Genomic DNA, 27,741 nt, shown 5'->3' with positions numbered 1-27,741 from the left:
ATTTCATTTTCTTAAGGTTACCTTGATGCAGGTGACTGGGAAATAGCAAAAGCAATACCAGTTTTAAAAAGGCTGAAAGAGAAAGCCAGGAAACTTTAGATCAATGACTCGGTTAAATCTGTAGTAAGGAATACACTTTCTATGCAAATGAGTAAATGTGATAATGTGAGAGTAAGAAAATGAGAGGTCAAATTCAAAGTTAAGAAACATTACACGATGCACACAAGGGGGAAACCCCCACGACTATATATAAGCAGTGTTAATTGTTGTTACTCAGAAAAGGATTATTGTTACTCACCATGTAAGGATCCATTCATTCAAGAGTCGGACTCGATGGTCCTTGTGGGTCCCTTCCAACTCAAAATATTCTGTGATTCTGTGGTCTTAAATACTGTCTGCATCTCAGTTGGAACATGAACTAGCTAAGTTCAGAAAAGGCTAAGAAAGATGGTCAAGGGTACAGGACAGTTTTCACATGACTGGAGAAAAGTGATGGAGTCTTCAGACTGGAAAAGAGGTCATTGGGAAGGACATACATTAGCTGAGCCATGGAAGACATGGAAAGATGAAAAAGGAATGATTGCTCATTCTAATCAAAAGTCAGGGAGCAGCCAGCAAAGACATCAAGTAGTAGAATTTTTCCAAATAAATGAGGTCCTTTTACTCCATGCAGTTTGTTATTAAATTGTGCAACCTCGTATCTAGAGAGCTCTAAAAGGATGCTTTTATGGAGGAGAAGTTCATCAAGATGTATTTAACAGGAAGGTGTAGACACAAACTCTCTTTCAAGAAGTTCTTTCAGCAAGTGCAAAGATTTGCAGAAATGGAATGTATTACAGTGTTGTATCACTGTGTCTTGCTCTATTTTGCATATTCCTTCTGCAAAAGGAATCTCTCTTCTCCTGCCCTTCTTAAGTAAAGGCCATTGTCCTGAGGCCTTTAAACTAAATTAGGATTTGGCCTAGTCTGACTGTTGTTGTGTTTCACCTTCTCATCACTTGCTCTAATCACTACTTTCACATATTGTGGCTACAGCCCTGTTGCTGGTCAGACCCTTTATCCCCACAGTATAACCAAGAAAACCTTTGAGAATTAGGCATGGTTAAACATAACTAGGTACAAACAAGGGCTCTGGGGTGCAGAGGGGTCCTCACTCACTTCCTTTACAGTCTCTTCCAGCTGCTGCCACTCTGTTATCAGCAGCCCTTTGTGGAGGGAGCTGGTGGACAGAGGAGGGGACACACAGTAGTTCTTACCTTGTCACCTATTCAGCATCAGAGACATTTGCTTATAAAACCTTCTTTTCCATGCTGAGGACATCCATTTCTCACTAGAAATTTTTACATAATAAAAACCAGAAAATATTTTTACATAAAAAAAACAGAAAATAAAAAACAAAAAAATTCTCACGTGGAATTTTTACGTAATAAAAAACAGAAGAAATGCAGCTAAAAATATGAAAGATCTGATAAGGGCTAGCCAAACTTCTGTAAGCTTTCACTTCTGTTATACCTGCCAACTTTCTCAGTTGTCTTTGGAATTTGTCCCTTGTTCATCCCATATGTACTTTTGTGTACTTCACTCATTTTAGTAATGCAGCTTTCACTGCTTATAATTAATAATGAATTTTCCTGTGTATAAGCCAGATCTCAGACAATCCTGTTACAACATGGGCTGCTGAGGGAATTCTTACATGAGATATGTATTACTTAAAATAGCATTGAAGTTTGCATGCATACAAATGACTGAAAACATGCAGGAAATATTTTTCTCACCATTTCTGGCCGCTCCCTTAAACACACTTGAGTCTGATTTTCCATCATTCTGAGACACGTGCCAAGGGAGAGCTGTAAAATTTTAGGTGGCAGAAGCTCTCTTTGGATGCAGAAGCAGATTCTGAGCTGAGGTAAATCAGCACAGGTCTAATGTAAGCATTGCTATGTTCATGCACAGCAGCTCAGAATCTGGCTGAAAAGCCTTAATTTTGTTAATAACTTTTCCTTAAACAGTTGCATATTTATAATTTTCCACTCTGAGTTTAACTCCTTTTCAGCTGTGTGACAAATGTACTTTCCTTGTTGACCTACAGATGAGCCATGAGGCTTAACTAATTACAGTAAACAATCATGAATTATTAAGATAATATGCTGTTAGATGCTTCCATCTTTCAAATTCTGTCATAACTGTTGCATAGCTTTTGCTCTGAGTGTCTTACCATTAATAATACTTTAAAGGTAATTATCACAGTGAACTATGTGAGACAGCCTGGGTTCACTTGCAGCATTTCCTATGTCACTTTGTGGGAACCATACATGAACAGTGTCAAAACTGTGGGTTCCTGGATGTGAAGTGAGCAGTGAAAATACAGCAAAGATTGTTAGGATTTTTTTTCTATCTTCCTGAAGAAAATGAATGTAAACATGAATGTAACATGCGAGTTGATATTCCTAACTACTTTAATTTTTTCTGTATTTACTGTAAGTATTTTTTATGCCTAGGACTTTAATTCAAGGAGATAAGAAAGCAGGATTTACTATTTTTTGGGCTGATAATGGTTTGGACACTGGACCAATACTTCTACAGCGAGAATGTGATGTTGGCCAAAATGATACTGTGGATGACCTGTATAACCGGTTTCTCTTCCCAGAAGGAATAAAGGCTATGGTACGTTTAACTGTACTAAATACCAGCTTTTTAAGAGGAAAAGGGCTTGAAAGTAAAGGAAAAACAGACAAGATATTTGCATTTGGGAAGACAGAGGTTGTGATACTCAGCCAAATCCTAGACTTCACTGGAGCTGTGGAGCTGCCCAACAGCTGAGGATATGACCTCAGAATATTTGTTGCTGACAGCAGGCAGAGCATTCTCTTTCCACAGATGGCATGAAGTTGAATTTGTTTGGAATGTGGCTCCTTCCATACAAGAAAAAATCTTTTAAAGGCTCAGCAACAGCAAAAAATTAGGTGTGAGATTTTTAAGAAAAAACAGCAGTATGGTGTTTGAGGCTCAGAGTTCTGGTGGATTTGCTTTGGGTTTTCTATGCTTGTAATTTTTTGTATTTTTTTAAGTGAATAAAAGAAAATGCACAAAAATACTCAGCGTTGCTCCTTAGGGATTTTTTTCTCCCTTCATTTAAATGCAGAAAAATTACTTTTTGGAGAGAGAAAAAGGAAAAAGTTGAATGCAATCATACTGAGGCACATTTTTGTTCTGAAAAATTCAGACAGCTGCTCTGAGTTTGGTGACTAGGTACTCCCATGAAATTCTGGAGGCTATTTCTTTTGTCAAAGAGACTCAAGGAAACATACATGTTTGTTCAGGGCAGCACTGGTCCCTTGGAGTTTGGAAATACTAGGTTTAAAAAAATCGAAACCAATTCACCTTGTGGCAGAAAGTCTTATGCTGTTATTCTGAAGTATGACTGAAGAAAAAAAGGTGAACCAAGCTAACATTAAAGCTACTTTTTCATGTAGGTGGAAGCTGTACATCTAATTGCTAATGGTAAGGCTCCTCGTATACCTCAGCCTGAAGAAGGGGCAACATATGAAGGGATCCAGAAAAAGGAAAATGCAGAGGTAGTGTGAAGTAACACCGTTTTTTTGTGCATAGAAAAGTTATTAATTCAGATTACAGTAGCAGCAATATGAAGTTAACGTGAATTTTAACTGATTTGTTTCCTTACCTCTTTTTCCTGGAATACCTCTTAGGATGCATGTAATGGAGCCCTAGGTTAAGTTCCATTTTCCTTTCAGCAGTTACATATATTTAGAAACTTGGCATCCTATTCAGGATCATGTACAGGCAGCTAAGAGACAGCTGCAATTTCAGTGGATTCTTAGTAAGCCACCATACTTGCGAATACAAAATCAAATCAAGATCACTCTCTTTATTTGCCAACGGGCCATATGAAATTCTCTACCACAAATACATTTGATTTTAGGAAAACAAAGTTTTGGCACCTTTCCTTCTAGTGCCAAAAAATAACACCGGCCATATAAACAACAGATAAAAATATTAATTGAATTCCCATATGAGAATTATTTTATCTAAGCACCCCTACTGCATTAGATGATCTCATTTGTGTTTGAGAAGGTGTGGTGGTGCATCCTGGCATGTCTTGATTTCCTAGATCTCCTGGGACCAACCTGCAGCAGCTTTGCACAATTGGATTCGAGGGCATGATAAAGTGCCTGGAGCATGGACAACAATAAATGGACAGGTATGCTCTGAAAACCGGAAGAATATTCTTATCTATACTCCCTTTTTGACTCTTTTTTATTATAAAATTAAAGATATCTGCATACAGGTGAATATAAATGGCTGTTACACTGGAGTAGCTCTAATCTGATGACTTTATGTTTTGTGTATATCTAGAACAGGCACCTAAAGAAATACGCAGAACACAGTAGTTAAGAGTTTTTTAATAGCAGAATTAATTTAATTTGAAGAAAGATAAGTACAATATATGAAAAAAAAAGAGACATGGTACAAAGGTATGAAGAGTAGAACAAACTGTGCCAGTCATTTTGGGAAGCAGGTAGGCATTACAATATAATACAGCCCATGTATAGTGGCCAACATCACAGTATGGACAGCAAAATGAAACACTGTGGGCTGCTGAAATAACAGAGGATTTCATTTTAAGGAGATGTGGGCCTAGATAGTTTGCAAAAATAAATCTATGAAATTTTATAGAGTGAAGTGGTCCCTCACTGTGGGCATGCACTGTCAAAAGCTGCTCCCTTTCCTGCACTGGTTGCAGTATGCACATTGTTACAGCTCAGCTGCTTTGCAGGTTTAGGCAATTTGCAAAGTTTTACTTGTTCTGAGTTGTAAAGATCTAGAAATGTTGTAACATGTTTTCCATGTGTAGGTAATTATATTTTATTTCCATTATATTAAAGCTTCAAAACAGTATAATAAAGTTGTTAAAACTTTACAGCACACCTAGAACCTGCGCACTTTTAATTACATTTCTTTTTAGGTGGTTACTTTTTATGGCTCATCATTACTTGATGCTTCAGTGCCTGCTGGACAAGAGCTGACAATAAAAGGTGCTTCAAGACCAGGACTTGTAACAAAGAATGGTCTGGTTGTTTTTGGAAACGATGGGAAGATGGTAAGTGCTCAGTCTGGCAAACATAAGCATGGATGGAATAGTTTTAGCAAGAAGGGCAAGTAGTGTGGAACTGTCAAGCTAGATAAATTCAGGTGCTAACAACTGACAGCTGATTCACTTGGAGTTTTATCAATCCTCTACCATCCTATAGAGAAGACATTCATGTTGTGCTTTTCACTCAATCCATAGTAATTTCCTATGTGGAGTAAAATCTGTTCTTACTAGGAGAGAATTTAAGAGACAGGTATGAATGGCCTATGCTAAATTGCCTGCGTCATATCAGATTTCCTGTAAGCAATTTATTTCACTATTTCAATCACTCTATTAATGCCTAAAAACTCTTCACCCAAGGATGTGCTACCTCCCAAACAATTTAAAATCATATACTCTCATTTTTCAGGTACTAGTGAGAAATCTGCAGTTTGAGGATGGAAGAATGATCCCTGCATCTAAATACTTCTCTGCTGATGACACAACTGCCCTGGAACTTACAGAAGAGGAGAAAAAGATTGCAGAAGATATCAGAGTAATTCCCTAAACTGCTTCAGTGGGATATTATTCAGACAAAAACATTACATACTTATTTTGGCAAGGCATATCTTTTGTTTAGTCATGCAAGTAAATTTTTGATAAAATGTACTCAACGTATATTGGGGATGAAGGTTTAGTTATTGATATTAATTCAGGTGGGGATTCACTGGTGTATTTGTCTCACTTTACAAAGTTTTCTTTCAGATACAGGTGATACAAAAACAGTCAGTGCAGGCAGTGGTAAATATCTACAAGTGATGAAGGTGGGGTGAGGAAAAACAGACTGAGTTTCACCTCATAGAAGTGAGATTTTCAACACTGGTAGACTTGGACAGTTCTTGGAATCTTTTTTTCACTGTGCTGTTCATCGCTAGGATGTGCTCAGAATGGGCCTGTTGGACAAGCTCCAGGGAGTCTCAAAACAGCCTTCTAAAAGCAAAAGGCAGCAGTTTTCTCACTGTACCTGTGTGCACTTCTTCTGCCACAACCACACACAAGGGGCTGGCTGCCAGAGGGATGGGAACAACTGGAGCAGAAAACTCTCATAGCCAAAGAGGAACTTTCCTACCCTCTCCTGAAATCCATCCCTCTGTAGTATCAGGGGCTTAGCTGAAAGCCACATTTATCATTAAAGTTTTGTGCCGGAGCAAATGAATCATAGATGTCTTCCCTTGTGCTGACTCTGCTGCAGGGTTATTAACTTTTGGCACAGGTCAGGCAGCTTCATGTACTAGTATTTTAAGCTGCTGATTAAAGATTACCTTGAATCTGCTTGCCAGCAACCTAAATGCTGCCTGAAGCTATTGAATGACTGAGAAAATTATGAAAAGAAGTATAAAATGATCAATTGATGACACTGCCTGCTAACTGTGAAACTCATTTATAATTAATTGAAATATTACATTACCAGTTATTGAACTGTTTATTTCTCCATCTCATGCATGCAGCTTAAACTACTTCTCAGCCTTGGCCAGGTGCCTGAAATATCATCAATCCATTCATAAAGTGCCCCAGGCTGTCCTTGCCTATACTGATGACACATTCTGTAATGCAATAGGAACTTATTATTTGGAGGATAAAACGTCTTTTAAAAATGGGCCTGAAAAGTTTTAGCATTGCACCATTCAGGTTTCTTGCTTTATTGGGTAAAATTTCCATGGACAAAATACTACATTTTGATCATCTTATTGTATTGAAAAATTTCTTGTCTGACATCATGTCTCTAGACTGTTTTAGACCCTCTTAAAATAACTTCATGTTTTAGAAACCTTTGAAATAATATATGTTGTAGGTACTAATACTATAGAAAATACAGTTGGATAAATACTTTTTGCTATTAGATGATTATTCATTATTGTCTCTGTTATTGTTCTGTATTATTAGGCTATTTGGAAGAGAATTTTAAGCAATGTTGCTGTGATTGAGGATTCCACAGACTTCTTCAAATCTGGAGCATCCTCTATGCATGTTGTCAGGTAGGAATATTCAAAATAAGAAAATTGTAAAGCCAAAGTTAATGAAAAAAGTTGTCATGGTGCATTTAAATCAGTGGTGTTAAAAAACCAAACCCCTCTATGTTTTCCAATAACCTTAATATTCCCTTTCTTACCTTGGAAGCATGTGCAGTTCTTCTCCCTAAGTTATGAGATATTGCTGTAATCCTGCTCTTTCTACTGAAGGAAAATTCCCCTTAACTTCAGGAACATCACGCCCAGGGGAGCATGGTGATGCTCAAACCTGTCTGTGTGCAGCTACAGGTACTTCCAGACCAGGGGACTGACTGGGAACCTGAGCAAAGACCTCCCCAGAGGGAAAGAGAAACCTTTCACAGAAAGAATTGAGCCCATGCTTAAAGATGCACTGAGTTTGTCATGGCTTGGGTCACCTCGTTTGCCTTCTTTTTGCAGCACAGACCATAATATAAAACCAGCATTTTTAAACAAACTGATTATTGTGCTGGTTACCCACCAAGCTCAAAGTCCTCCATATTTTGGCTGGAGTAGTCCCAAATATTGATATCCAATGGCATATCAATATCTTCTAGTAATTGATTTTCAAAAGTTTTATTGAGAGTGTTCCAGAAATGACATTTTCATAGCATCCACAATTAAGCCAACAGATTTCAGGAAAGTGCATCATTTTTGTGCCCTTGTCAGAGAAACACACACACACATTCACATGCATGCAAACTGAGGCCCAGTTTTGATCCCTTTTGCCCTTCTAATGATTCAATTATCTGGAGAATTCTTTAATTTTTTACTTAAACTTACTCCTTCTTCAAAATGTTTAGAATGCTAGAAGAGATCAAAGAGAAACATTGTGGACTGCAGCTACAGAATGAAGATGTGTATATGGCCACTAAGTTTGCAGACTTTATTCAGATGGCTGTCAGAAGACTCAGAGGAGAAGGCAAAGAAGAGTTAGTCACTGATTATGTAAGGCCTTTAATTTTGCATTGTTGCTTAGTCTTTCCTGGGTTTTAGGGGAGGGCAGACAATGCATTTTATTAGACTGCTTGATGCAGAAGGAAAGCAAACTACTTGGTTATACAAACTTCTATATATTTGTATCTGGTTTCCATTACATTTTACTTCTAACAGCTGCATATATAGGCTAAAATGTGTCTGGATATTGGCTGCAGATATCAAAAGCTTGTTAAGCTACATTAAAATTTTAGTTATTATAATTTTAAAATAATTTAGTTTTTATTTCACCCAGGTTTCAAAAAATATGAACAACATGACTGTGAATATGCCGTACCAATGTTTCATAAATGGGAAATTTATAGATGCTGATGATGGAAAAACATATGACACTATAAATCCAGCAGATGGATCAGTAAGTAATTTCTAAATATGATTAATGCCAGTTTATTTTATTGGTATTGCCTATTAAAAATCTGAAACATCACCTGAATATTGCTAATTCTAAAACTTAAATTTTAAAACTTTAATTTTAAAGTATAATAAATTAAACAACATCCTGAAATAATTTCAAATTTCAGTTTATTTTACATTTTGCGTATTCTACAATTTTTTCCATTTGAGTCAAGCTGCAAAGCAAAAATAACCTACTTCTACTTCAATTACTACATCACTTTTTACACCCAGCTGAACATTTTACCTTGATTTCATTCTTGTTTAGCTTTGCAAACAGAAATTGATGGAGTTTATTTGCTAAAGAAGTGTTTCTTTTAGGATATTCGGTATATTTCTGTCAGTAATCAACTTCTTTCTTTTTTTACTTTTTTAATAAATCTGCTACCTTAGGGTAATTTTGACACGAAAATGTCCCTTTAAATTCCCAGTAAAAAAAAAAACTTTTCAATAGCAAAATACATACTGTTGCACTTTAGTCCTGAACTACCCAGTATTGGTTGAGCAAATCATAACTGTGAATTATATATAAGAGAAGTGATCCTGATGTCCATGTAGTTGCCATTTAATTCTGAAGTAAATGAAGTCTTCTGAAATCAATGACAAAAATTTCATTATCATTAGAAGTCAGACTCTGATACTTTTCTGGAAACTCATTATAGAATGGAATGACAGTCAAAACCATTCTGTGTTAGGATTTACAATGTGTGTATTTAGAACAAAATCATCATAAAATACTGTGTGTTTATGGTGGTTTATGATAACAGAAGCTCCATTCCTTAGAAATGGAACATGTGGGAGTTGCTTTAGCATGTTGAGATATTAGATTGTGATACCACAGAAAAAGACTTCCAGCTTTTGTTGGAAGTGTAAAACCAATACCACATTGGTTTTATATATGGAAAGAGAGGGTGAGATCCAGTGGGACAATATAGTATAAGCAGGGCAACCCTGATGAAGGGAAGAAACGACAAGGAGAACTCCATTGATATCAGAAGGCTAATTAATTACTTTATTATACTATATTACATCTAAACTGAATCTGCACCAGCACTCAACTCAGCTGAACAGAATCTTGTCCCTGTCTGCTGACCGACAGTCTGGACATGCACTTGGCCCTGATAGGCCAATAAAACAAAACACCATGGGTAAACAATCTCCATATTGCTTTCTACTTTTGCACGAACACAGGCGCAGCAAATGAGATAAGAATTGTTTCTTCTTTCTCTGAGGTTCCTCGCTACGATTCCCAGAAAATATACTTGGGAAAGTGTGCCTTGCTTTTCCCACAGGACAATGCACCTTACTTTGAAGAAAAAGAAAGATTAAGGAATCTGTCTCCCTGCAGTGTCCTCCAAATTCTGCCACCTCAATTGTGTCTAAACTTTTTGCAGCCCACGTGGCTTGCCCATGACAACTGCCACTGATGAGGATATTGTTTGCTTATACCCAGTCTAGAAATTTGGGATGAAGGAGTAACACTCTGTATCCCAATGTTTCTTTTTGAGCTAACACAATGCTACCTTTGCACAGGTAATAGCCAGTGTATCTTCTGCCTCAGTGGCTGATGTGGACAAGGCAGTGGCAGCAGCAAAGGAGGCTTTTGAAAATGGTGAATGGAGGAGGATGAATGCGAGGGAAAGAGGGCTACTCATGTACAGGTATGTACAAGACAGCTTGCATTTGTTTCATTTCCTCAAATCTTGTTTTGTTTCTCTGAAGAATTGTTGTATACATTTTCTGAAGGTGATGGATGTTCATAATCCCACTGTCAGAGGATCCAGACTAGCCATCTTTTTATCCCAATTGATTTCAGTGTAGCAGCCTCAGCTCTTATCCTGCCAACCTTTCTTGCATCAGAGAAGAACTTGTGGTCTCTTCCTTGCTGCCATCCTTTCATTATTATTTATGAATGGAAGCAAAGAATTTGAGCAAAATATATTTTAAATACTTGATGTCTTCATTTAATCTATATGAGTTTCATTGCAAAGATTGAAAATTCCCTTGTAAACCCCCGTCCTTCCATATAAGTGAGGCTAAGCTTTAAAAACCGTCCATGTGAGTTAGGTAGGCAGAGATTTGACCTTGCTAAGCCTGCCTGCATGTGCACTCCATACAGTAAATATACACCTTCATTGCCACTAATTTTGAAGTAGACTGTAACTGATGCTAGATTTTTTCAGGATCATATGCCAGCCTCTGGCTAAAGACCCACTGTAGGACATGTGTTATGGTCTGCAGAGAAAGAATTGTCCTGTGCAGGAATTTTGTAAGCTAATTCAAACATTTACCTGAGATACTTTTATCTCTTTTTTGTATCTGTCTCACCATGTCTAGTTAATGCCTGGTTCTTATTTTTGGCCGTGTTGCTGTTGGTTCAGAAGATAAGCAGAGGTTTTGTTGAATTAATGCTATTTTAATGGTGAGCTTTGATTCTTGAAGGGGTAGAGGTGACCTTAGAAAGATGGCAATGCTGACTAGATAGTGTGAGCGTGACACAGGAGGCAGCTAATAAAACCCCAAGTATTATAGATTCTCCATGTGCAGTATGATGCTTCTCCCAATCACAGGGAGAACACTGTCTTGCAAACTTCAGGTGACTAGAAGCGTCAGAGCTTCCCTATAAAGAAAACCTCTTTTGTGGGCTATATGAAAAGCTTTCAATGCTTTTTCAGGTCTAAACATGCAAATGAATGAGCAGACATGAGTAAAGAAGCTATTTTTTCAGGTTTTTTCTCCTGAAAAAATGCCACATTTTATAAGACATTGCAGGAATCTTAGCAAAAAAGAATGAAAGCAAAGCGAAACATTCTTATCTTATTAAGTATGTGACCAGGCCATGGAAAAAGGCCTGCAGGGCTCTTGCAAAGTTAGTAGTTATCACAAGAGAAAATGGGCAAGTCAGAACTGAACATTAAATACTTATGTTTTTCACAAGTGTGCACATATTGAAGGCATGCATAAACTTGTGCTTAATTTGTATCAGGAATGTAGAGTGCTTGAGAGACAAAATTAACTCTGACCTAAAGAGAAAATTTTAAGGTGTGAAAACTCCTGCTCTGTTTTAGACTTGGAAGATTTGCAAGAATAGCTGTATTAGGTATAGAAAAATACAGTTCCCTTACACTGGCCTGGTTATCCCTGGATTAAAAGCTTTGCTTAGGTAAATCATTCTTTAGGATAAAACACCAGAGTGTTTACGTTGCAAACCATTCCCAGAGAGAGATAAAATCTCTCTCTGGACCACCTTAATTGAAATAAGGCCCCTTGTTCTCTGGCCTCTGTTCAAACTGGAGATTTTGAGTGCTGAACCAAAGAGAATGTGTGTGCCATTAAAGCTCCTAGCTCTGCTGCTTTGTCTTAAGGAATCATTAATAGAAAATATTAAGCACACTTTAAATGGAACCTTCTCCTTTGTCCCTCACATGCCTAAATCCATTCTCTTACACAACACTGCCAATGCTGTGACCTGTAGCTGGGTCTCCAAGATACAGGGGGAGTATCTTGGGTACTTGGGTACGTTTTTACCCTTAAAACGGGTACTAAAAGAGCATTTTCCCACATCTATGCAAATGATTTAAATGGCCAGAATTTACATAATGGAAAAATTTCACAAGTTTCACACCCGGTTTTGAGTACTCTTTACAGGATCAAAAATGCACTTTTCTTAAGCTCTTAAAATCATGTGGGAACACTGATTATGTATCTGAGTACAAAATCACAGAGGGAAGTTGAAGAAAAACATTAATGCATGTGAGACAATATGGAGAACTGAATGTGAAAATTCTTTGATGCAAACAGACCTGAACAGGGGACACTAAACTAACAGTAGTGCCTCATAAGTACAGGTATCAATCTGTGCAGATGTATTTTTGAGACACTGATAGTTATTATCAATTTAGTAATACTTACTACGGTCTTACTTACACCTTAATTGAGTTTGCACAGGTCATGTGTTCATTCAGTCTCTACTACAGCCAATGTGAAGACATTTGCAGAGTAATGGGCAATTGTTCAATCCTTCGCTGATATTAAGGAGTAGTGCCTCCACCTCCAAATTTAGTGGCAATGCTGTTTTGATTATGCTTCTTTGCCACACCTAATATAATTTTAGATGTAATTTCCTTTAATGCGGATTTTTAACATTTATATTAAAGACTTGCAGATCTGATGGAAGAACATCAAGAGGAGTTAGCGACAATAGAGTCTATTGACTCAGGAGCTGTCTACACTTTAGCTCTGAAGACTCATATTGGAATGTCTGTGCAAACATTCAGATACTTTGCTGGATGGTGTGACAAAATTCAGGCAAGTGAATATGTAAAGGAAATGATCAATGGCAGTGCTTCTCTACACTTCTTTTTTGTTGTTATTCTTCTGAAACAGTGCCAAAAAGTAGTAAAAGGAAAAAGTTACTGAGGAATCAAAAACTAAAGTGAAACCAGAATTTTAACTAGAATGGGTCTCCCTGTCAGTACAAAAGGAAAGTCCACCTCCATCTGGAGAATACGGATTTAGAATGGGGCTCTAAATAGTGAAGAAATCAGCTGAGGTGTCACAGTGGATATACTTGCTTGGTCAGCTCTTGGTTATTCATGAAGCAGAATGTTGCTGTGCTTATTAAGCAGGTAAGTGCAGAGACTTGTGCTTTGCTGCAGTCTGACCAAGGCTGGTGAGTTTGCTTGATGGCAGAACGTGTGGCACACATTCAAGAGCATTTCTTCCAGTATCTTTAAGACCAATCAAAATATCATCCAGTTTGGTTTTTTTTGGTTTTTTTTTTTGTTTTTTTTTTTGTTCATCAGACCCTTGATTTATGTTCTCCCATACTTTTTTTTTAATCTGTGCTGTTATTTCACCCAGATGACAGTCAGGACTTGATTACAATATCCATAATAGGAAATCATACAGTAGAAGCATCTGTGTCCCTTTCTCTCATGCAAAAATGCTTGTGGTTTTGAAGCCTACTCTGTAGCTTTCTGAAACATACTTACATGGCAAATATATTTGTTATAAAAGTTATAAATCAGTATGAAGATTTGTCCCTCCTTTGTCTTTTAGGGTGCTACAATTCCAATTAACCAGGCCCGGCCAAACCATAATCTAACATTCACCAAGAAAGAGCCAATCGGGTGAGTGTCACTTTTTCTTCTTAGTGACAGATTTGACATGCAGAAAAGTCATTGAAAAGCTGCCATCAAATATGTAATCTTTCCCTGTTTTTCCCTACCTGAAGTGTCTGTGCAATTATTATCCCCTGGAATTACCCACTGATGATGCTTGCATGGAAGAGCGCAGCATGCTTGGCTGCAGGCAATACCCTTGTACTCAAACCAGCTCAGGTAAGAGCAAAAAGAAATATACAGATGGCCCAGATGCAGAATGATTTAGGCAATATAGCAGATTTCGCTCATAGATTGATCTGTCATATGTTGACTGTGTCATATATTTGAAAGTGCGTTTGTAATAATACAAACTGCCATGGTGATAAAAAGTATTGATTGACTCAAATTCTGCTCTGGTGCTAATCTCATTTTCAAGAATTAATTATTTTCCATAAGAAGCCATCACTTCTAATATGCCAATACTGTAAGGTGAATATTGTATCAAAGCTAAGATGTATTGAATGTAAAAGGTATCATCATGCATTTGATTAAAACAGGAGACCTAATCTAAATGTTTCTACTTAGGTCACACCTCTGACTTCCTTGAAGTTTGCAGAACTCTCAGCTAAAGCAGGATTTCCTAAGGGCGTTATAAATATACTGCCTGGTTCAGGTAAAACTTGAACTCATTATTTTTCTGGGAGAGGTCATGCTAAAACCAGTGAAGTTCTTCACCTTTTTGAAGCTCTGTTACATAGATCTGTTCACAGGTACTAGGCTTGCAGCTTTTCATGCAGTGATTTCATATGTTTCCAGAAGAGAATTGGAAAAATCTGGCTTTAGTTAGCGGTAGGAGCTGTCAGCCTACACCCTTTACAAGTTCACACAATTGACACAAACACTCTGGAAAAGAACGTATTACATACAGAGAAACATGTTCACTTAATTGTGAAGCTTATTCATAGTCATAGGAATAAAGCTGCAAATATAAATAGGAATGTGATACTATATTTGATTTGTGGTGTAAGCTCCTTCTCAGCAGCTCCAGTGCTGCTGCTGGAATAGTAAAAATTGTCCATGTACCATCCAGTTACACTGCTTTCCTCACTCTGATAGGTGGCTTAGTGGGACAGCACCTCTCTGAACATCCAGATGTTCGCAAAGTTGGATTCACTGGTTCAACACCAACTGGTAAACAGATCATGAAGAGGTACTCTCAGCAAAAGAATCATAAATAAACCCTGCTTAGTCTGGTTCTGAAGTACCTTACTAGATATGTTGTGCATGTAGCAGTAATGAAAAAGCATAACTATATATGGTTGTTTACCCCTATGTAGAATTCTGTTAAGTCACTACTGGACAGTAGAGGTTTGTACATTTTCGCTAGTTATGATTCAAAGGAAATAATGGAAAAATATATTAAAAATTGGGTTTATATTGCTACTTTGGGTTTATATGACTATTTTTATTTTTTACAGTGCAGCTGCTAACCTGAAGAAAGTTTCTCTGGAACTTGGTGGCAAATCACCATTGATCATATTCAGTGACTGTGAACTTGACAGAGCTGTAAAAATGGTAATGTTACTTTGAAGTAAAATTTATTCAAAGCCTTTGTGTGCATCTACACTGCAATATTCTTCTTGACTTGACAAGAAAAATACCAGGGATCCTTTACATGAAAAACCTTGAGATCTGTTAGAAAACAGACTCATATTTCTTTATGCCAGCACAATTTAACTGTTCATGCTGCCCCAAAAAGGCAATACTACAAGAAATATACATTAGCAATTACAACAAAACAAAGAATTGAGCTCCCTATTGCCATATAGCTTTTAGTTTATGAATCGATCAATCACTCAATCAATCAATCATGCATCAATTATCAATCATAATAATTCACCTTCCCTACCAGCCATATTGTGTTCAAAGTTCATAAATAAGATGTTGCATTGGTAATATCCTTTAACATAAAGCATTAAACATCTGGGGTCACAAACACTGCATACAACCTAAGGGAACAGAATGGAAACTGAACAAAATGCATATAAATATTTATGGTTTTTTCCTGATCAGGGTATGGGAGCAGTGTATTTCAACAAAGGAGAAAACTGCATTGCAGCTGGCAGGCTGTTTGTGGAAGAATCAATTCATGATGAGTTTGTTAGAAAAGTGGTAAGATATTCAACGACTAAAGTTTAAGCATATGTTTTACTGTGGCAGAAGGATCCACTAGTTTTATACACACTTATGTTTCTTATTTTCAATTGCCTATTTTCTCATTATTGCTTCTGATAGACAGTGATGCTTCTCAGGGACCTCTTACATGGTTAAAAGGAAGCATTGAAGGGAAATATTTGTACCAGTAATACACAGATAAGTGGCAGTTAAATAGATATTGTACTTTCAGTGAAAGTTCATATTTGACTAGGAAAATAAGATTACAAATAATTACTGAAGTCAGGTCAATGTGATTGAAGAAGGCTTCTGTAAAGTCAAAAAAAGGAATATAGGAAGCACAGCTAGAATACAAAGGTCGCTATTAAAAAATGCAATAGTTGCCATGCTGTGGCACTGGAGAATTCATTTATTTTGCTTAAGAACAGGAAATATCTGTCCTAAGTCATTGACCACTGGTAAAAGTTAACATTTTACATGCCTATCTTAATAGCAGAAGATAATACACACATGAACAAAGCATCAAAAACTTTCTGAAGTAATTAGAGATTGTGAAACAAAAGACAAAGCCTAATTATAAAAAGGGAAAAGCATTATACCTAAGAATTCAATATTTTCTTGGATTCCATCTTCCTAGCACCAAAGACAGCATTCCTAATTTCTGGTCACTTTTAACAATATTGCTGTGTTATGTAACTTCATTTTAATTGGGTAACCTATAGGTTGAAGAAATAAAAAAGATGAAAATTGGTGACCCACTTGACAGATCTACAGATCATGGGCCACAAAATCACAAGGCACATTTGGAAAAGCTGCTGCAATACTGTGAAACTGGAGTAAAAGAAGGAGCCACTCTAGTGTATGGAGGAAGACAAGTACGTAGACCAGGTAAAAGGCTTTCCAGAGATATTTAGAACTTTTACATTTTATGCAAGAGCGGTCATGATTGTCTCAGTATTTTGTGGAGTTGCAGTATCGTGGGAACAGTACCAGGTAAGCCCATGATACCACAGAGCTTTCAAATCTCATATTATGAGAAGCTGTGCAAATAAAGTATGAGATCTTTATTTAGATCTTACAATCCATCTTCTTTTTGGGTAGCAAGAAAAACAGTGGCCTCTGTGACTTGCTGTAACTTTGTCTTCCTGCTGTCAGATAACAGGGTCTTCCCCCAAGAAGTCACCTGGGCTGTGGCATGCAGAGACCTCCCAGCCTGGCAGGGAACAGCACATGTTGTCACTGATGTACAGGCTGTTCTTTTACCCTTTTGTCTGCCATTTCTCTTGAAGTGCATGCATTTACATTCATACTTCATTCATAATTATTTTCTGTTTCAAGTTGCAAGTTATTTATGACCTCAAAGCATGGGACAGAAATGGCCTGGACAACAGCAAACTCTTAAGCACTTTCACCATGCTCAAAACCATGCTCTATCCTCTCTTTAGGTTTCTTCATGGAACCCACTGTATTCACAGATGTTGAAGACCATATGTATATCGCCCAGGAAGAATCCTTTGGTCCTGTGATGGTCATCTCTAAATTTAAAAATGGGTATGTTCTCGTCTGGTTACTGTATTTTCACCCAAAGTGAAGAAGTAACAGCATACACAGTAGTTTGTAAAATCTTGTTAGACCAATCTGAATACCTAGTGTTTAGTGAAACATTTTAGTGAAGTTTGTGTGGTAATTGCAACAGCTTGATCAAATTACAAGATGTGTATTTTTCCTAGTGGAATTACTTATTTTTCCTGTTATAGAAGACTGCAGTGTTGTGTATTGTGTAACACTGGCACATTACTTTTGCAAATGAAAATTCCTCTATCTATTTTGTAAACTGTATTTTCTAATGTCTTTCATTCTGGATCATAAGAATTATTTAGCATACAGATGAGTTTAAAACACTACATAGAAACTTCACATAAATATTTCCATCAGGTTTCATCTTCTGCAGTTTGATAATAAAGTTAAGAACCAGCCATGTAGAGAACCTTGCACATCCATAAATTCTGTAGTCTTAACGAACTGCATTGAATTTTTTAAAGTTTTAAACTACTGTTGATTTTTGAAGCTGTATGGAGATGAGATGCAGACAGAAAATAGTACTCTGGAAATAGTCTGAAAAGTTATGTCTTGATAGCAGTTTAAATTCCAGCTTTTATTCTGCATTAACTTGTAAAGCTGGACACAATTTTAGCCAACTGATTCATCATCTGCTTTACAGGCATTTTTGTATTGCTCTAATTCCCAAGTTGTACAGTAGCAACATTTCCCATGACATTTCTCAGTGTAGATATTAATCTTTGAAAAGTGAAGTTATGAGCTTCATGAGCTTGAAGCAAGGGTGTGAACTGCCATGGATCTGTTAGATTGACACACAGATTCATCCTTAATAAGGATGAATCTTTTAAAAAGCTCACTGGAGAAGAAAGGCCATGGGAAAAGTTGCTTCAATGACACTTAAGGTAGAAGGTTGCTAACACTTCTTTATTTTACCTAGTTGCAATTAAATAATTTATTTCCCCCACAGGGATGTCGATGGAGTATTGCAACGAGCAAATGCCACAGAATATGGCTTAGCTTCAGGAATTTTCACAAAAGACATAAACAAAGCTCTCTACATCAGTGAAAAGCTAGAAGCTGGGACAGTTTTTATTAACACTTACAACAAAACTGATGTGGCAGCGCCATTTGGTGGATTTAAACTGTCTGGCTTTGGGAAAGATTTAGGTAAGTTGTCCCCTTCCCTCATTTATTGTCTCAGAGTCCTAATCAATGAAAGAATTACAATCCTTAACCCAATTCCTCTCCCTCCCTAAATATTCCCACTTCAACACTTCCCATTCAGCATTTGCTGTACATTTGCTAAATAACACAGAATATTCCTCTCCAACTGCTCTGAGAGCAGACAAATAAATTACAGCTTTTAGAGCTCTGTACAGGCTACAAAAGACTGTCAAGTAACAATGGTATCGGCCAAAATATTATTTACCTCAGAGAGAATGCTAATTTAGGTTTCTCCTCTAGGTAAGACCATGGGAAACTTTTTATAGCTTAAAATGTCACCAAAATTTGTCAACAGACACAGAAAAAGATGCATTAAAAAACACTCTCTTTTCAAAACAACTTTTTAGAAAAGTGAAGTCCTCTCTGTCAAAGAAGCTTTGCAAGTCTGGACAGATCAAGCTTCAGGGCAGAGAAAAAAGGAAAATCTATTTTCATTCACACAACAGATTTTTGCTTTTGGAATCTTCGAAGACATTTCCTGAAACCAAAATAAGTGATGATGTCAGGGAAAAAAAGATTACTGATTTTCACACAGCTTCTCTATCTCTGACCTTTAATAGAAGAGAAACAAAGTTCATAAATACAGCTATGAGTCCCCAGTGGCCATCCAAAGACGGCTACTGCTTGGGGAGCTGCTTGTTAAACCCAGTTCCTTTTTCTTCCACATCTGTTGGGTCTGGCCCCTTGTCAAACCAGGTCTGTAAATCGCAGTGGGAAGGTAATTAGTTTTCACTGTTCCTTAAGGACTCAAATATTGGCTACAGTGTTTCACATTTTTTCTTTATAAAAATTACAGTCTGACACAATTCATTTAGCTGCTGTTCTAACAGGTGAATATTGTGCTTGTACAGGTGAAGAAGCTCTTCATGAATATCTCAGAACCAAAGCCATCACTGTAGAATATTAAAGTAACAGCTTCACTTGGGAAGCAGACTTTCAGCAGAGTTTGAAGCTTGATTACCACATGAAGCGCTTGATACCACACCTAGGACATGCTGTCTGCAGTGCTACAACCCAAAAAACAAATACTCATTCCATGGATAAGTTTCTACAAATTAGGTCCAGATTTTAGTCTGACAGACAATGGCTTTTGGAAATCACCCTGAAGTTATTTAAATTATGTAGCAGCAACAATTGGTAGCACAATTTCCCCCCATCCTCCCCCCACCATAACCCCCCCAAGAATATGGTTCAGTTTCTGTTTTTTAAATAGAACTGAAGAATAAGTTCTCACACACATACTTAGTATTTCTGTGACATAATGTTTACATGATCATTTTAAATCCTTAGTCATTAGGCTTCCAAAGTTGAACTAGAATATACTAATTATGCCATTTTTGCTATAAACCAGTTTAGGTTTTATGGTAGCAGAGAAACGCTCTGCTCTGGTGACTTTTCAGCAGTACAGAAAATCTTTGTGCCATAAGAAGTAAATCAATGCAAGGAAGTGCACTTACTATGATCTTTGTATAGTACATACAGAGTTCAATATTGGTGTTAAACTATGCATATCAAGCTAAAGTTACTGAAAATATTTTCTACCTTTTTGTTGATACAGAATGTGTGATCTGCCTGCAGTTTGAAAGGTGGTTACATTAATGGATTAAAATCACATTTTGTGTCTGTGCACATGGACTGTAATCACTGTTTCATACTGTATGATTATTACTTTGTATTTCACACTTTTGGGTTCTTTTTAATCTCTGGGAAAATGCCTTGTTAAATGACCAAGGTCAGATATTGGTTTTCAAACTTTTTTCAGTTTGGAAGAAATTTTCTATAGATTGAGACCTTATTTAACTAAGCCTTTTAAGACTCCTTGCTCTTAGAATGCAAGAACACCCAAAGCTTCATTTATCTGTGGGCTGCTATTAAAGGTAGCAGTCTGATTCTTTGATCCCCATCCTTCTCCTTCACTAAAATACTCCATGGTTTAATCAGTAAATCATCTTATATTTAAGCCACATTGTAAAAGAAAGACTAGAATCCCTGTTATTTCTTACCACAAATACTACAGAAATAGGTATTAAAACTAGAATTTTAAGTACAGGATTCAAAATAAATTCTATAAATAACTGCAGATTTCAAGTCGTGACATTAAGTTTAATATTTGAGCAAATACAGTATAGAAAATTTTACTTTTATGGTGTAGAAAATACAATGTTCCTTTAAGAAACAATGACATCCAGAAGCATGACAGATTCTTCTGAAATGCAGACTGATCTATGAAGTAAATGTAATAGCCCAAACCATTGTATTTGATCAATCTGAGGTAAATAAAACAGACACATTTTCACTGATTCTGGTTTCACAATTGTGTCAAGCTAACTTAAGTACAGGCCAACTGAAAATTCACCTTTTCATCCTTCTGTCACTAACAAAATGGAGATTGGAAACATGGCAGGGAAATCGGGGGATGAGAAGTGTAGCTTAAAGCCATCTTAACACCCCAGAGGCAGCCTTGATCCTTTGAGTATGGAGGCTGTTCACAGCTACAAAGGTTTCCCAGAGGAGCCTCTAAGCTCCCTGTGCTGGTGTGGAGCCCAGTGCAGGCACACAGGGTAAGTACTAAGTAACCCTTTGCAGAACTCTCTGCTCATGGCTGTCCTTACCCAGGCTGGCTCAGCTGGAAATGAGCTCAGCCATGGCTCCAGTGTTGAGCAGTCACTGCCATTGATGCAACGTAGACATACCTCTAGGATACTTAAAGATCATGTTAAATAGTGAAGAGAGTGTACATAACACTTCACAGTACATGGAAAATGAAAACAAAGCTTTTTTACTAGTTAACTCTTTCTTGCCCCTGAAGCAAAAACTTCTATCTTCCTATAAAAAAAAATCTTTATTCAACAAAGAACAAAGCAACAGAACAAGAATTTTCAACTTTCAAGTGCCCCTTTACTCTAGCTGTTTTCTTGGTGTAATCTACTATGAAGTGCATTTCCCTGTTATTTGATGAATAAAATTGCACTTCATTGTTCAGAAACCCAGCCTCCCGCAGCCATGAGCAGATCCTGAATTCTCCACCATATAAACTATACCATTTCACGGGATCCTGAGAGATGCTACACTGGGAAACAAAGTGGTTTTAAAGGACAACTCTTTGAAGTGAAAAAACATGATTTGGCTGGTTTGGGGTTTTTAAAAGTAAAATAAAATGGATTTACTCATTTGCTTTGCTGTCCAAAATTTCTATTTTGCCCTTTTCTCTCTTTTGTTTAGGAAACTTAATGTTGTCTACTGTCACTTCATCAGTTACAGAGTCATCTTCATCAGATTCTGAGTCATCTTCTGAAGTCAGTGACTCTTCATCTGTATCAGAATCACTCAGTTCAACTACAGCCACATTCTGAAAAAAAAATCTTGGTTTACATGTTATATATACTACATATATACACATATAAATACACACACACTGCAGCACTTCTGTCACTGGAGTAAAACAAGGTAAACACACTAAACAGCCTGCTACCATAAGAAAATCACAACCCCCATAAAAAAGACTTCTGGGTTTTCCTAGGGTTTTACAAATATCATGAAGCAATTCATCAATATTACTGGCCTATAGGAAATCTAAGGCCATATTTATATCACTGTCAAAGAAAGAACTTAGTTAATAGCTAAGATTGTTTAAACTAGGCATTTAAACTGACAAGCAGCAGGCAACAAAACTACTTTTCAGTAAAAAATTCAAATTAAAACATTTAGTGTATAAGGGATCTTGCCAAAAATACAAACACGTGTAGATATAGATATTAATATAGTTTATATCTTATAATGTAGTAGTATTCAGGGCACTACAACTACACTAAAATAACAAGCAGTTTAAGCCACCAAAATATCTTTTGAAGAGATCTCCTATATCCATATACAGAGCCTTAATTTTTGAGGTCTGCTTAGTCAGAAGGCATTTGGCTGGGTCATGCACATATATCAACTTCAAAATAAAGTTTTCTTATATAAGCATGGGGCTGCAGCACTTCAGTTAAAACAGAAATAAAATATGTATGTGACTGTAAATAAACAGACAAATAGCAGCAACAAAGGATCACAACAACACTAACAACTTTTCTAAACCCAAGATCTAGTCATTCCTAAAAATACCAACAAAGCTGAGCTGAAAGCCAGTTATTACTCTTACACTAAAGCCTTCTGTTATGCCTTACTAGGCTTTATATTGTCCAGTTTCTAAACATAACCACCTAGATGGCATTTAAAATACAATTTGTGACTTTTGATTCAGAGTTGTAGATTCAAAAGCATGTCTTATTCCAGTCTTAAACTACTAAATCCCCTGTGATTAAATTCTGCAAGTATGATGGTAAAGACTTCACTTTATCTATCATATTACTCATTCTAAGATCAGAGAGTTGTTTTAATTCCATCTAGATTGATGTTAAAATAAAAAAAATATATTTACCATTTCTATAACTCCTTCTGTTTCACTGTCTAGATGTTCAATATCAAACTGATGAGCGGGTGCTGTTACCATTTTTCTTTTGAGCTCATCATTTGCCTGGGCCATCTGTGGTAAAAAGCTCTGTACTCGGTCCAAAACTGAAAAGATATATACATATGTAAAGTCAAAGAGATGCTCGTTAGTGTTCACATTTAAACCTCAGATATGAGCCTTTATAACAGATTCCATTTCAACTGTAATTTCCAGCTTTCTACAATAACTAAGTATAGACTGAAGGTCTCAAAGAAGATGGAAAAATTAGCTGCAGCAGGTGCCATGATAGACTAATGAAAGGTCAACATAATTAACAAAAGAAACTCTGAAATTAAGATGGTGGAAGAGAGATGGAAGCTCCAGGTTGAAGTATAAAGCACTTATCCTCTACAGCTCCAGTAGGACTTCACAAGAATTTTAATGTAATCAAAGGAATGAGGAGAATCACACTCATAACCCTTCCTTGGAGGAAGACAATATTTTGACCTCCAGAATTTCTTCAAATAAACTGCTCCACACATGCAGATGAGCCAAACACTAGTATTCTTTCTTTAAGAAGAGGTATTATTTCAGGTGAGCTCCACAAAGATCTAACAGGTATAATCTATCTTTGAAACACTGTCATTTTTGAAGAGACTTTTATCCAACAAAGAATTTGATGTAACAATCTTTTTAAATTTCAGTGCAATCACAAAACATGAAATAATTTGACAGGAATCCTTTTTAAATTAAATGCTTTAATACAACAAATATATCATACTGAGAAATTACTTCTAAAAAAGAGCCCCCCAAAAAAATCTTCTAAAAAAGATACTGGGAAAGAACAATCTTTAAAGCTGTAATGCCAGCATTGCAAAATCTAATTTTGCAGCAGCAGCAGCAACAGTTATGTGACTCACCAGTGGGGCATGTAACTGTAATGGGAGGAGGATCTACCACCTCTAGAAACTGAACACATAAGCTGCTCCCTTTTCAAGGAAAGCACCAAAGCAAAAGTTGTGTCACAAATGTTACCTACTACTTGACACAGTACCAGGGACAAGCTCCTCCGTACTTACCACTGCTCCTTGGCACCTTAACCGTCTGTAAAGTTGTGGCCTTCTTGCTGCTACATTTTGAATTAATCAGCAAAATGTCTTCCAGCCCTGCGAACAAACGGAGTATTGAAATGCTTAAGCTGACAAGTTCTCCATAATTGCCATCAGCTTTTCCTGCTCTTGGAAGATAGACGGGGCTACACAGGCCAGGGGTCTCAGCCTGCAGGTCACCTTTCATACACTCCTTGAGTTTAAGCTAAAGTTCCTTAAGCTGTTTTTGAGACAAATTTTGATTAAGCTAGAGTTATAACAGTTAGAAAAACAACCTCTAATTTTTCTCTGCAAGGCACGGTGAGGTGGGAGCTGAGGCGTGCCAGTCGCACTGATTTAAATCCCGGTGCCAATGACCTCTGCTAACCGTGGGCAGCAGCAGCGCCGGAAAACCCAAACGGGTGCCAGGGAATTCGGCATTAATTACTCTTATTATCCTTATGACCACCAACGAAACCATCCGCCCGGTATCATTAATTAAAGCGCAGCGCTCTGTCTTTTTAACGTTTTTCTTTCTTCTCATAAAAACGTCGTTACGACTTCCCATAGCTTAACGTGGATTTCCCCGCATTACCCCTCCCCGGGAGAGCAGCTCTTCAACACACGCGGGATGCAATCAACAGTAGGTCACCGGCGGCCCGACGAGCCCCTTCCTCGGGCTACCTGGCCGAGCCGAGCCCCCGCTGGCTGCAGGCCGGTGTCGGACTCACCTGGCCGGGGCCTCACGTCCAGCAGCTCCCGGGCCGCGGCCAGCCCCGCCGCGCCGCCGGGCCCCGCCATGCGCCCGCCCACACGGAAGTGGAGAGGCCCGCGCGCTCGGCGGCGGCTCGCCCCCTGCCGGGCGGGAGGAGCAGCGGCGCTGCCGCCCGTGCGCGACAGTGGGGACAGCGCTCCGCGGGGAGATCGTCGTGACATGGACTGAACCTCCTGAAACACAACAAGGGCAAAGGCACGGGGGGGCAGCGGTGTCCTGGCGTGCATTTGGAAGGCCATTGCCAGCAGGTCAAGGTTGCTGGTCCTGCTCCTCTGCTTAGCCCTGATGAGGCACATATGGAGGGCTGTGTCCAGTTCTGCACTCCTCAGGACGAGAGGGATATGGAGCTCCTGGAGTGGGTCCAGCGAAGGCAAGAACGGTGATTAAGGAATTGAAGCATCTCTTTAAGAGGAAGGGCTGAGGCAGCTGGAAGCCTGTTTAGCTTTGAGAAGAGATGACTGAGAGGAGATTTCATCAGTGGCAAGAGTGACAAGAGGATGGAGCCAGGCTCTTCTTGGTGCTACCAAGCAACAGGACAAGAGGCAAGAGGCAGAAACTGATGCACCTGGAAGTTCCACCTGAACATGAGGAGGACCTTCTTTACTGTGCAGATGACCACACATTAGAACAGTTGCCCAGACACATTGTGGAGTCTCCCGTACTGGAGATATTCAAGAACTGTTTGGACACAATTTTGTGCAAACCCTGCTTAAGCAGGGAGGTTGGACCAGATGATTCACTATGGTCCCTTTCAAACTGATTGATTCTGTGATTTGGGACAAAAAGTCCATCCCAACACCGTGATGATCCTGTGGAACCAATCTACCAGCAGGTAACATCACCTGAACACCTGCTAGTAGCTGCTTGTCTCTCAAAACACTCCCATTTTCATTTTCAGAATTTGATAAATGAACCTAAAATTAAATATCAGAGCCTGAGGGAGTTTTAATCATCCTTAGGAAAAGAAACTTACAAAACCATCAAGTTCAGCTGACACTAAGAGCCTGTTATTCAGGATTTCTTCTGCAATCTCTGTCCTTATCTATCCTTATTGGTTATGCAGTTTCTGTCCTTTCACATCTAGACAATGTGAAAACTGCAAAAAGAAAACTGAATGGCTCATAAGAAACAAGATAGGAAGTCCAAGATGAAAATGAGAATAAATAGTAATCAGGTAAGTGGTGTTTATAGGCCCTCATTGCAAAGGACAGAGGAAAATGACAAAGGAAAAAACCCAACCACACAACCACCCAGATCCCAGTATCTTGGAATTAACATGAATAAGAAGCAAACCTCTGCAAGGCCTCAAGCAAGAGACCACCCTGCTGTTTTCCTAACAGACTGTCCCAAACAGGTGTCCTCTGCCACTTCTCCAGCCCATCCACAGTGCCAGGTGCATTCCACCGAATTTGCTACCTGCACCTTTTCTTCCTCAGCTGCACTCCAGAATTTCTATTTCCCAGAAAAATCCCATTGCTAGCTTTAATAACTGAAAAATCTTGAAGGCTGAGTTTTTTGCTCTGGGCCTCAAAAGTGAGTCTTTCTGAATTTGTACACTGTTGTTTCTCGCCATTTGTCACGGTGGAGGAAAAACTTGGGCTCTCAATATGAGAGATCAGCAAGCTTCCGTTTATTGATTAGAGCATCAGACCTTTATACAGTAATTAATAAGCTAATGCATATTCTGTAACTTAAGCCATCTATTGGTTATTCTGTACATGTCAGCTCCACCTTTGTGTTTACATTCCTTAAGAATTAGATTTTCTCCTTCTCATGCTGTTTTTAATCACCGTATCTCTGCTTCAAGGATACAGAGGCCTTGCTACAACCATAGCTCCAGATTACCTGAGTTCGTTATTTTCCCAGCTCTTCAGGACCTGGAGTATGTCTGTGACTCTGGTCACGTACTATTCCTCAACAGTACACAACCCAAAATAATAGTGTGTGAACCTCAAACAATGTATTTCATCTATGGGTATGACATGATTTCCATGGAGGGCGGGGCATAATGCTGTCAAGGAACCTGTAGTAGCGAGTGATGAAGTGATTGCCCAAGATAACCAGACAAGCAATTAGAAAAGCCAGAAACAGCACCCTAAAGTGTTATTGGCAAACCTCAGGTTTACAGTCTCACCTGTTGGCAACATAGGCAGATGTGATCTTTATCTGATTTGTAGGGTAGCCTAGCTAAGTATCCAAGCTGTGTAACACCTAAGCTCACACAGGCCATGGATATATAGGTTTGGTACTAGGGTAGGGAAGCTACGGTATCTGCAGCCCAAATCCCCAATAAATACAGGCTTGAGACAGCTGAATTATTAGCTCTGAAGTTTGGGCTGCTTCATTTATTTAAGGTGGTATTGATGCGAATGTTCAAGCTGATCCTGTATGTTTCACTCTCGTAGTGCAGAATGTTTTGGCCACAGTCCTGCAAATACATTTCACCACCACAACTAGCTCCAGTTTATGGCAGACACTTGGTGACTTGCCAGTGCATTTTTTTCTCTCTGTAGACAGGAAAAGAGATGCTGTGGGCTTGGCTGTTGTCACCATCATGAAATCTTCTCTTTTCATCCTCTTTCTTCCTTTCTTCCCTGTCACCTTCCAGTTAAGGCATCCTCACCACTTCACAGTGTTGAGCAATAATTGAGGAATAATACTAGTACCGATAATAAATGCACAAATTTAGCTGGCTTGACTGTTTCAATGTATTAAAGTGTTAATATTAAGTGTTTTGCAAAACTGGAGTCCAGCAAGGCCTTGGCTTCATACTTAGTTAAACAGAGGCAGCTGATGTCAAGGGAGGAACTTGTAGACTTACATGCTGTTTGCAGGGTGTACAGTCCAGTTGGGCAA

The 27,741-nt window shown here is 38.1% G+C and overlaps 2 protein-coding genes across 2 annotated transcripts in view; one reads left to right on the top strand and one right to left on the bottom strand.

Moving 5' to 3' along the window:
* ALDH1L2 (aldehyde dehydrogenase 1 family member L2) overlaps positions 1–20,890 on the top strand; it is a 30,031-nt gene extending 9,141 nt beyond the window's left edge. The window contains 20 exon segments of the mRNA XM_030959504.1: positions 2,499–2,664; positions 3,474–3,575; positions 4,130–4,219; positions 4,985–5,119; positions 5,520–5,645; positions 7,034–7,125; positions 7,941–8,085; positions 8,369–8,488; positions 10,060–10,187; positions 12,684–12,834; positions 13,588–13,658; positions 13,763–13,868; positions 14,217–14,304; positions 14,748–14,841; positions 15,110–15,206; positions 15,705–15,803; positions 16,529–16,694; positions 17,252–17,357; positions 18,334–18,533; positions 19,442–20,890. Of these exon segments, the coding sequence (XP_030815364.1) occupies positions 2,499–2,664; positions 3,474–3,575; positions 4,130–4,219; positions 4,985–5,119; positions 5,520–5,645; positions 7,034–7,125; positions 7,941–8,085; positions 8,369–8,488; positions 10,060–10,187; positions 12,684–12,834; positions 13,588–13,658; positions 13,763–13,868; positions 14,217–14,304; positions 14,748–14,841; positions 15,110–15,206; positions 15,705–15,803; positions 16,529–16,694; positions 17,252–17,357; positions 18,334–18,533; positions 19,442–19,497 (2,338 nt within the window). The 3' untranslated portion in view covers positions 19,498–20,890.
* C1AH12orf45 (chromosome 1A C12orf45 homolog) lies at positions 20,673–24,933 on the bottom strand. The gene is made up of 4 exons (XM_030959505.1): positions 24,842–24,933; positions 24,102–24,188; positions 23,011–23,147; positions 20,673–21,939 (listed from the first exon to the last, which is right to left on the bottom strand). The coding sequence occupies exons 1-4, from the start codon at positions 24,909–24,911 to the stop codon at positions 21,754–21,756; spliced, it is 480 nt and encodes a 159-aa protein (XP_030815365.1). The 5' UTR covers positions 24,912–24,933; the 3' UTR covers positions 20,673–21,753.
* Between the last annotated feature and the right edge of the window lie 2,808 nt (positions 24,934–27,741).

The sequence above is a fragment of the Camarhynchus parvulus genome, chromosome 1A (assembly GCF_901933205.1).
Source record: "Camarhynchus parvulus chromosome 1A, STF_HiC, whole genome shotgun sequence".
NCBI lineage: Eukaryota > Metazoa > Chordata > Aves > Passeriformes > Thraupidae > Camarhynchus > Camarhynchus parvulus.
Note: the sequence above shows the minus strand (reverse complement) of the source record. Positions and strands in the feature narration are given on the sequence as shown.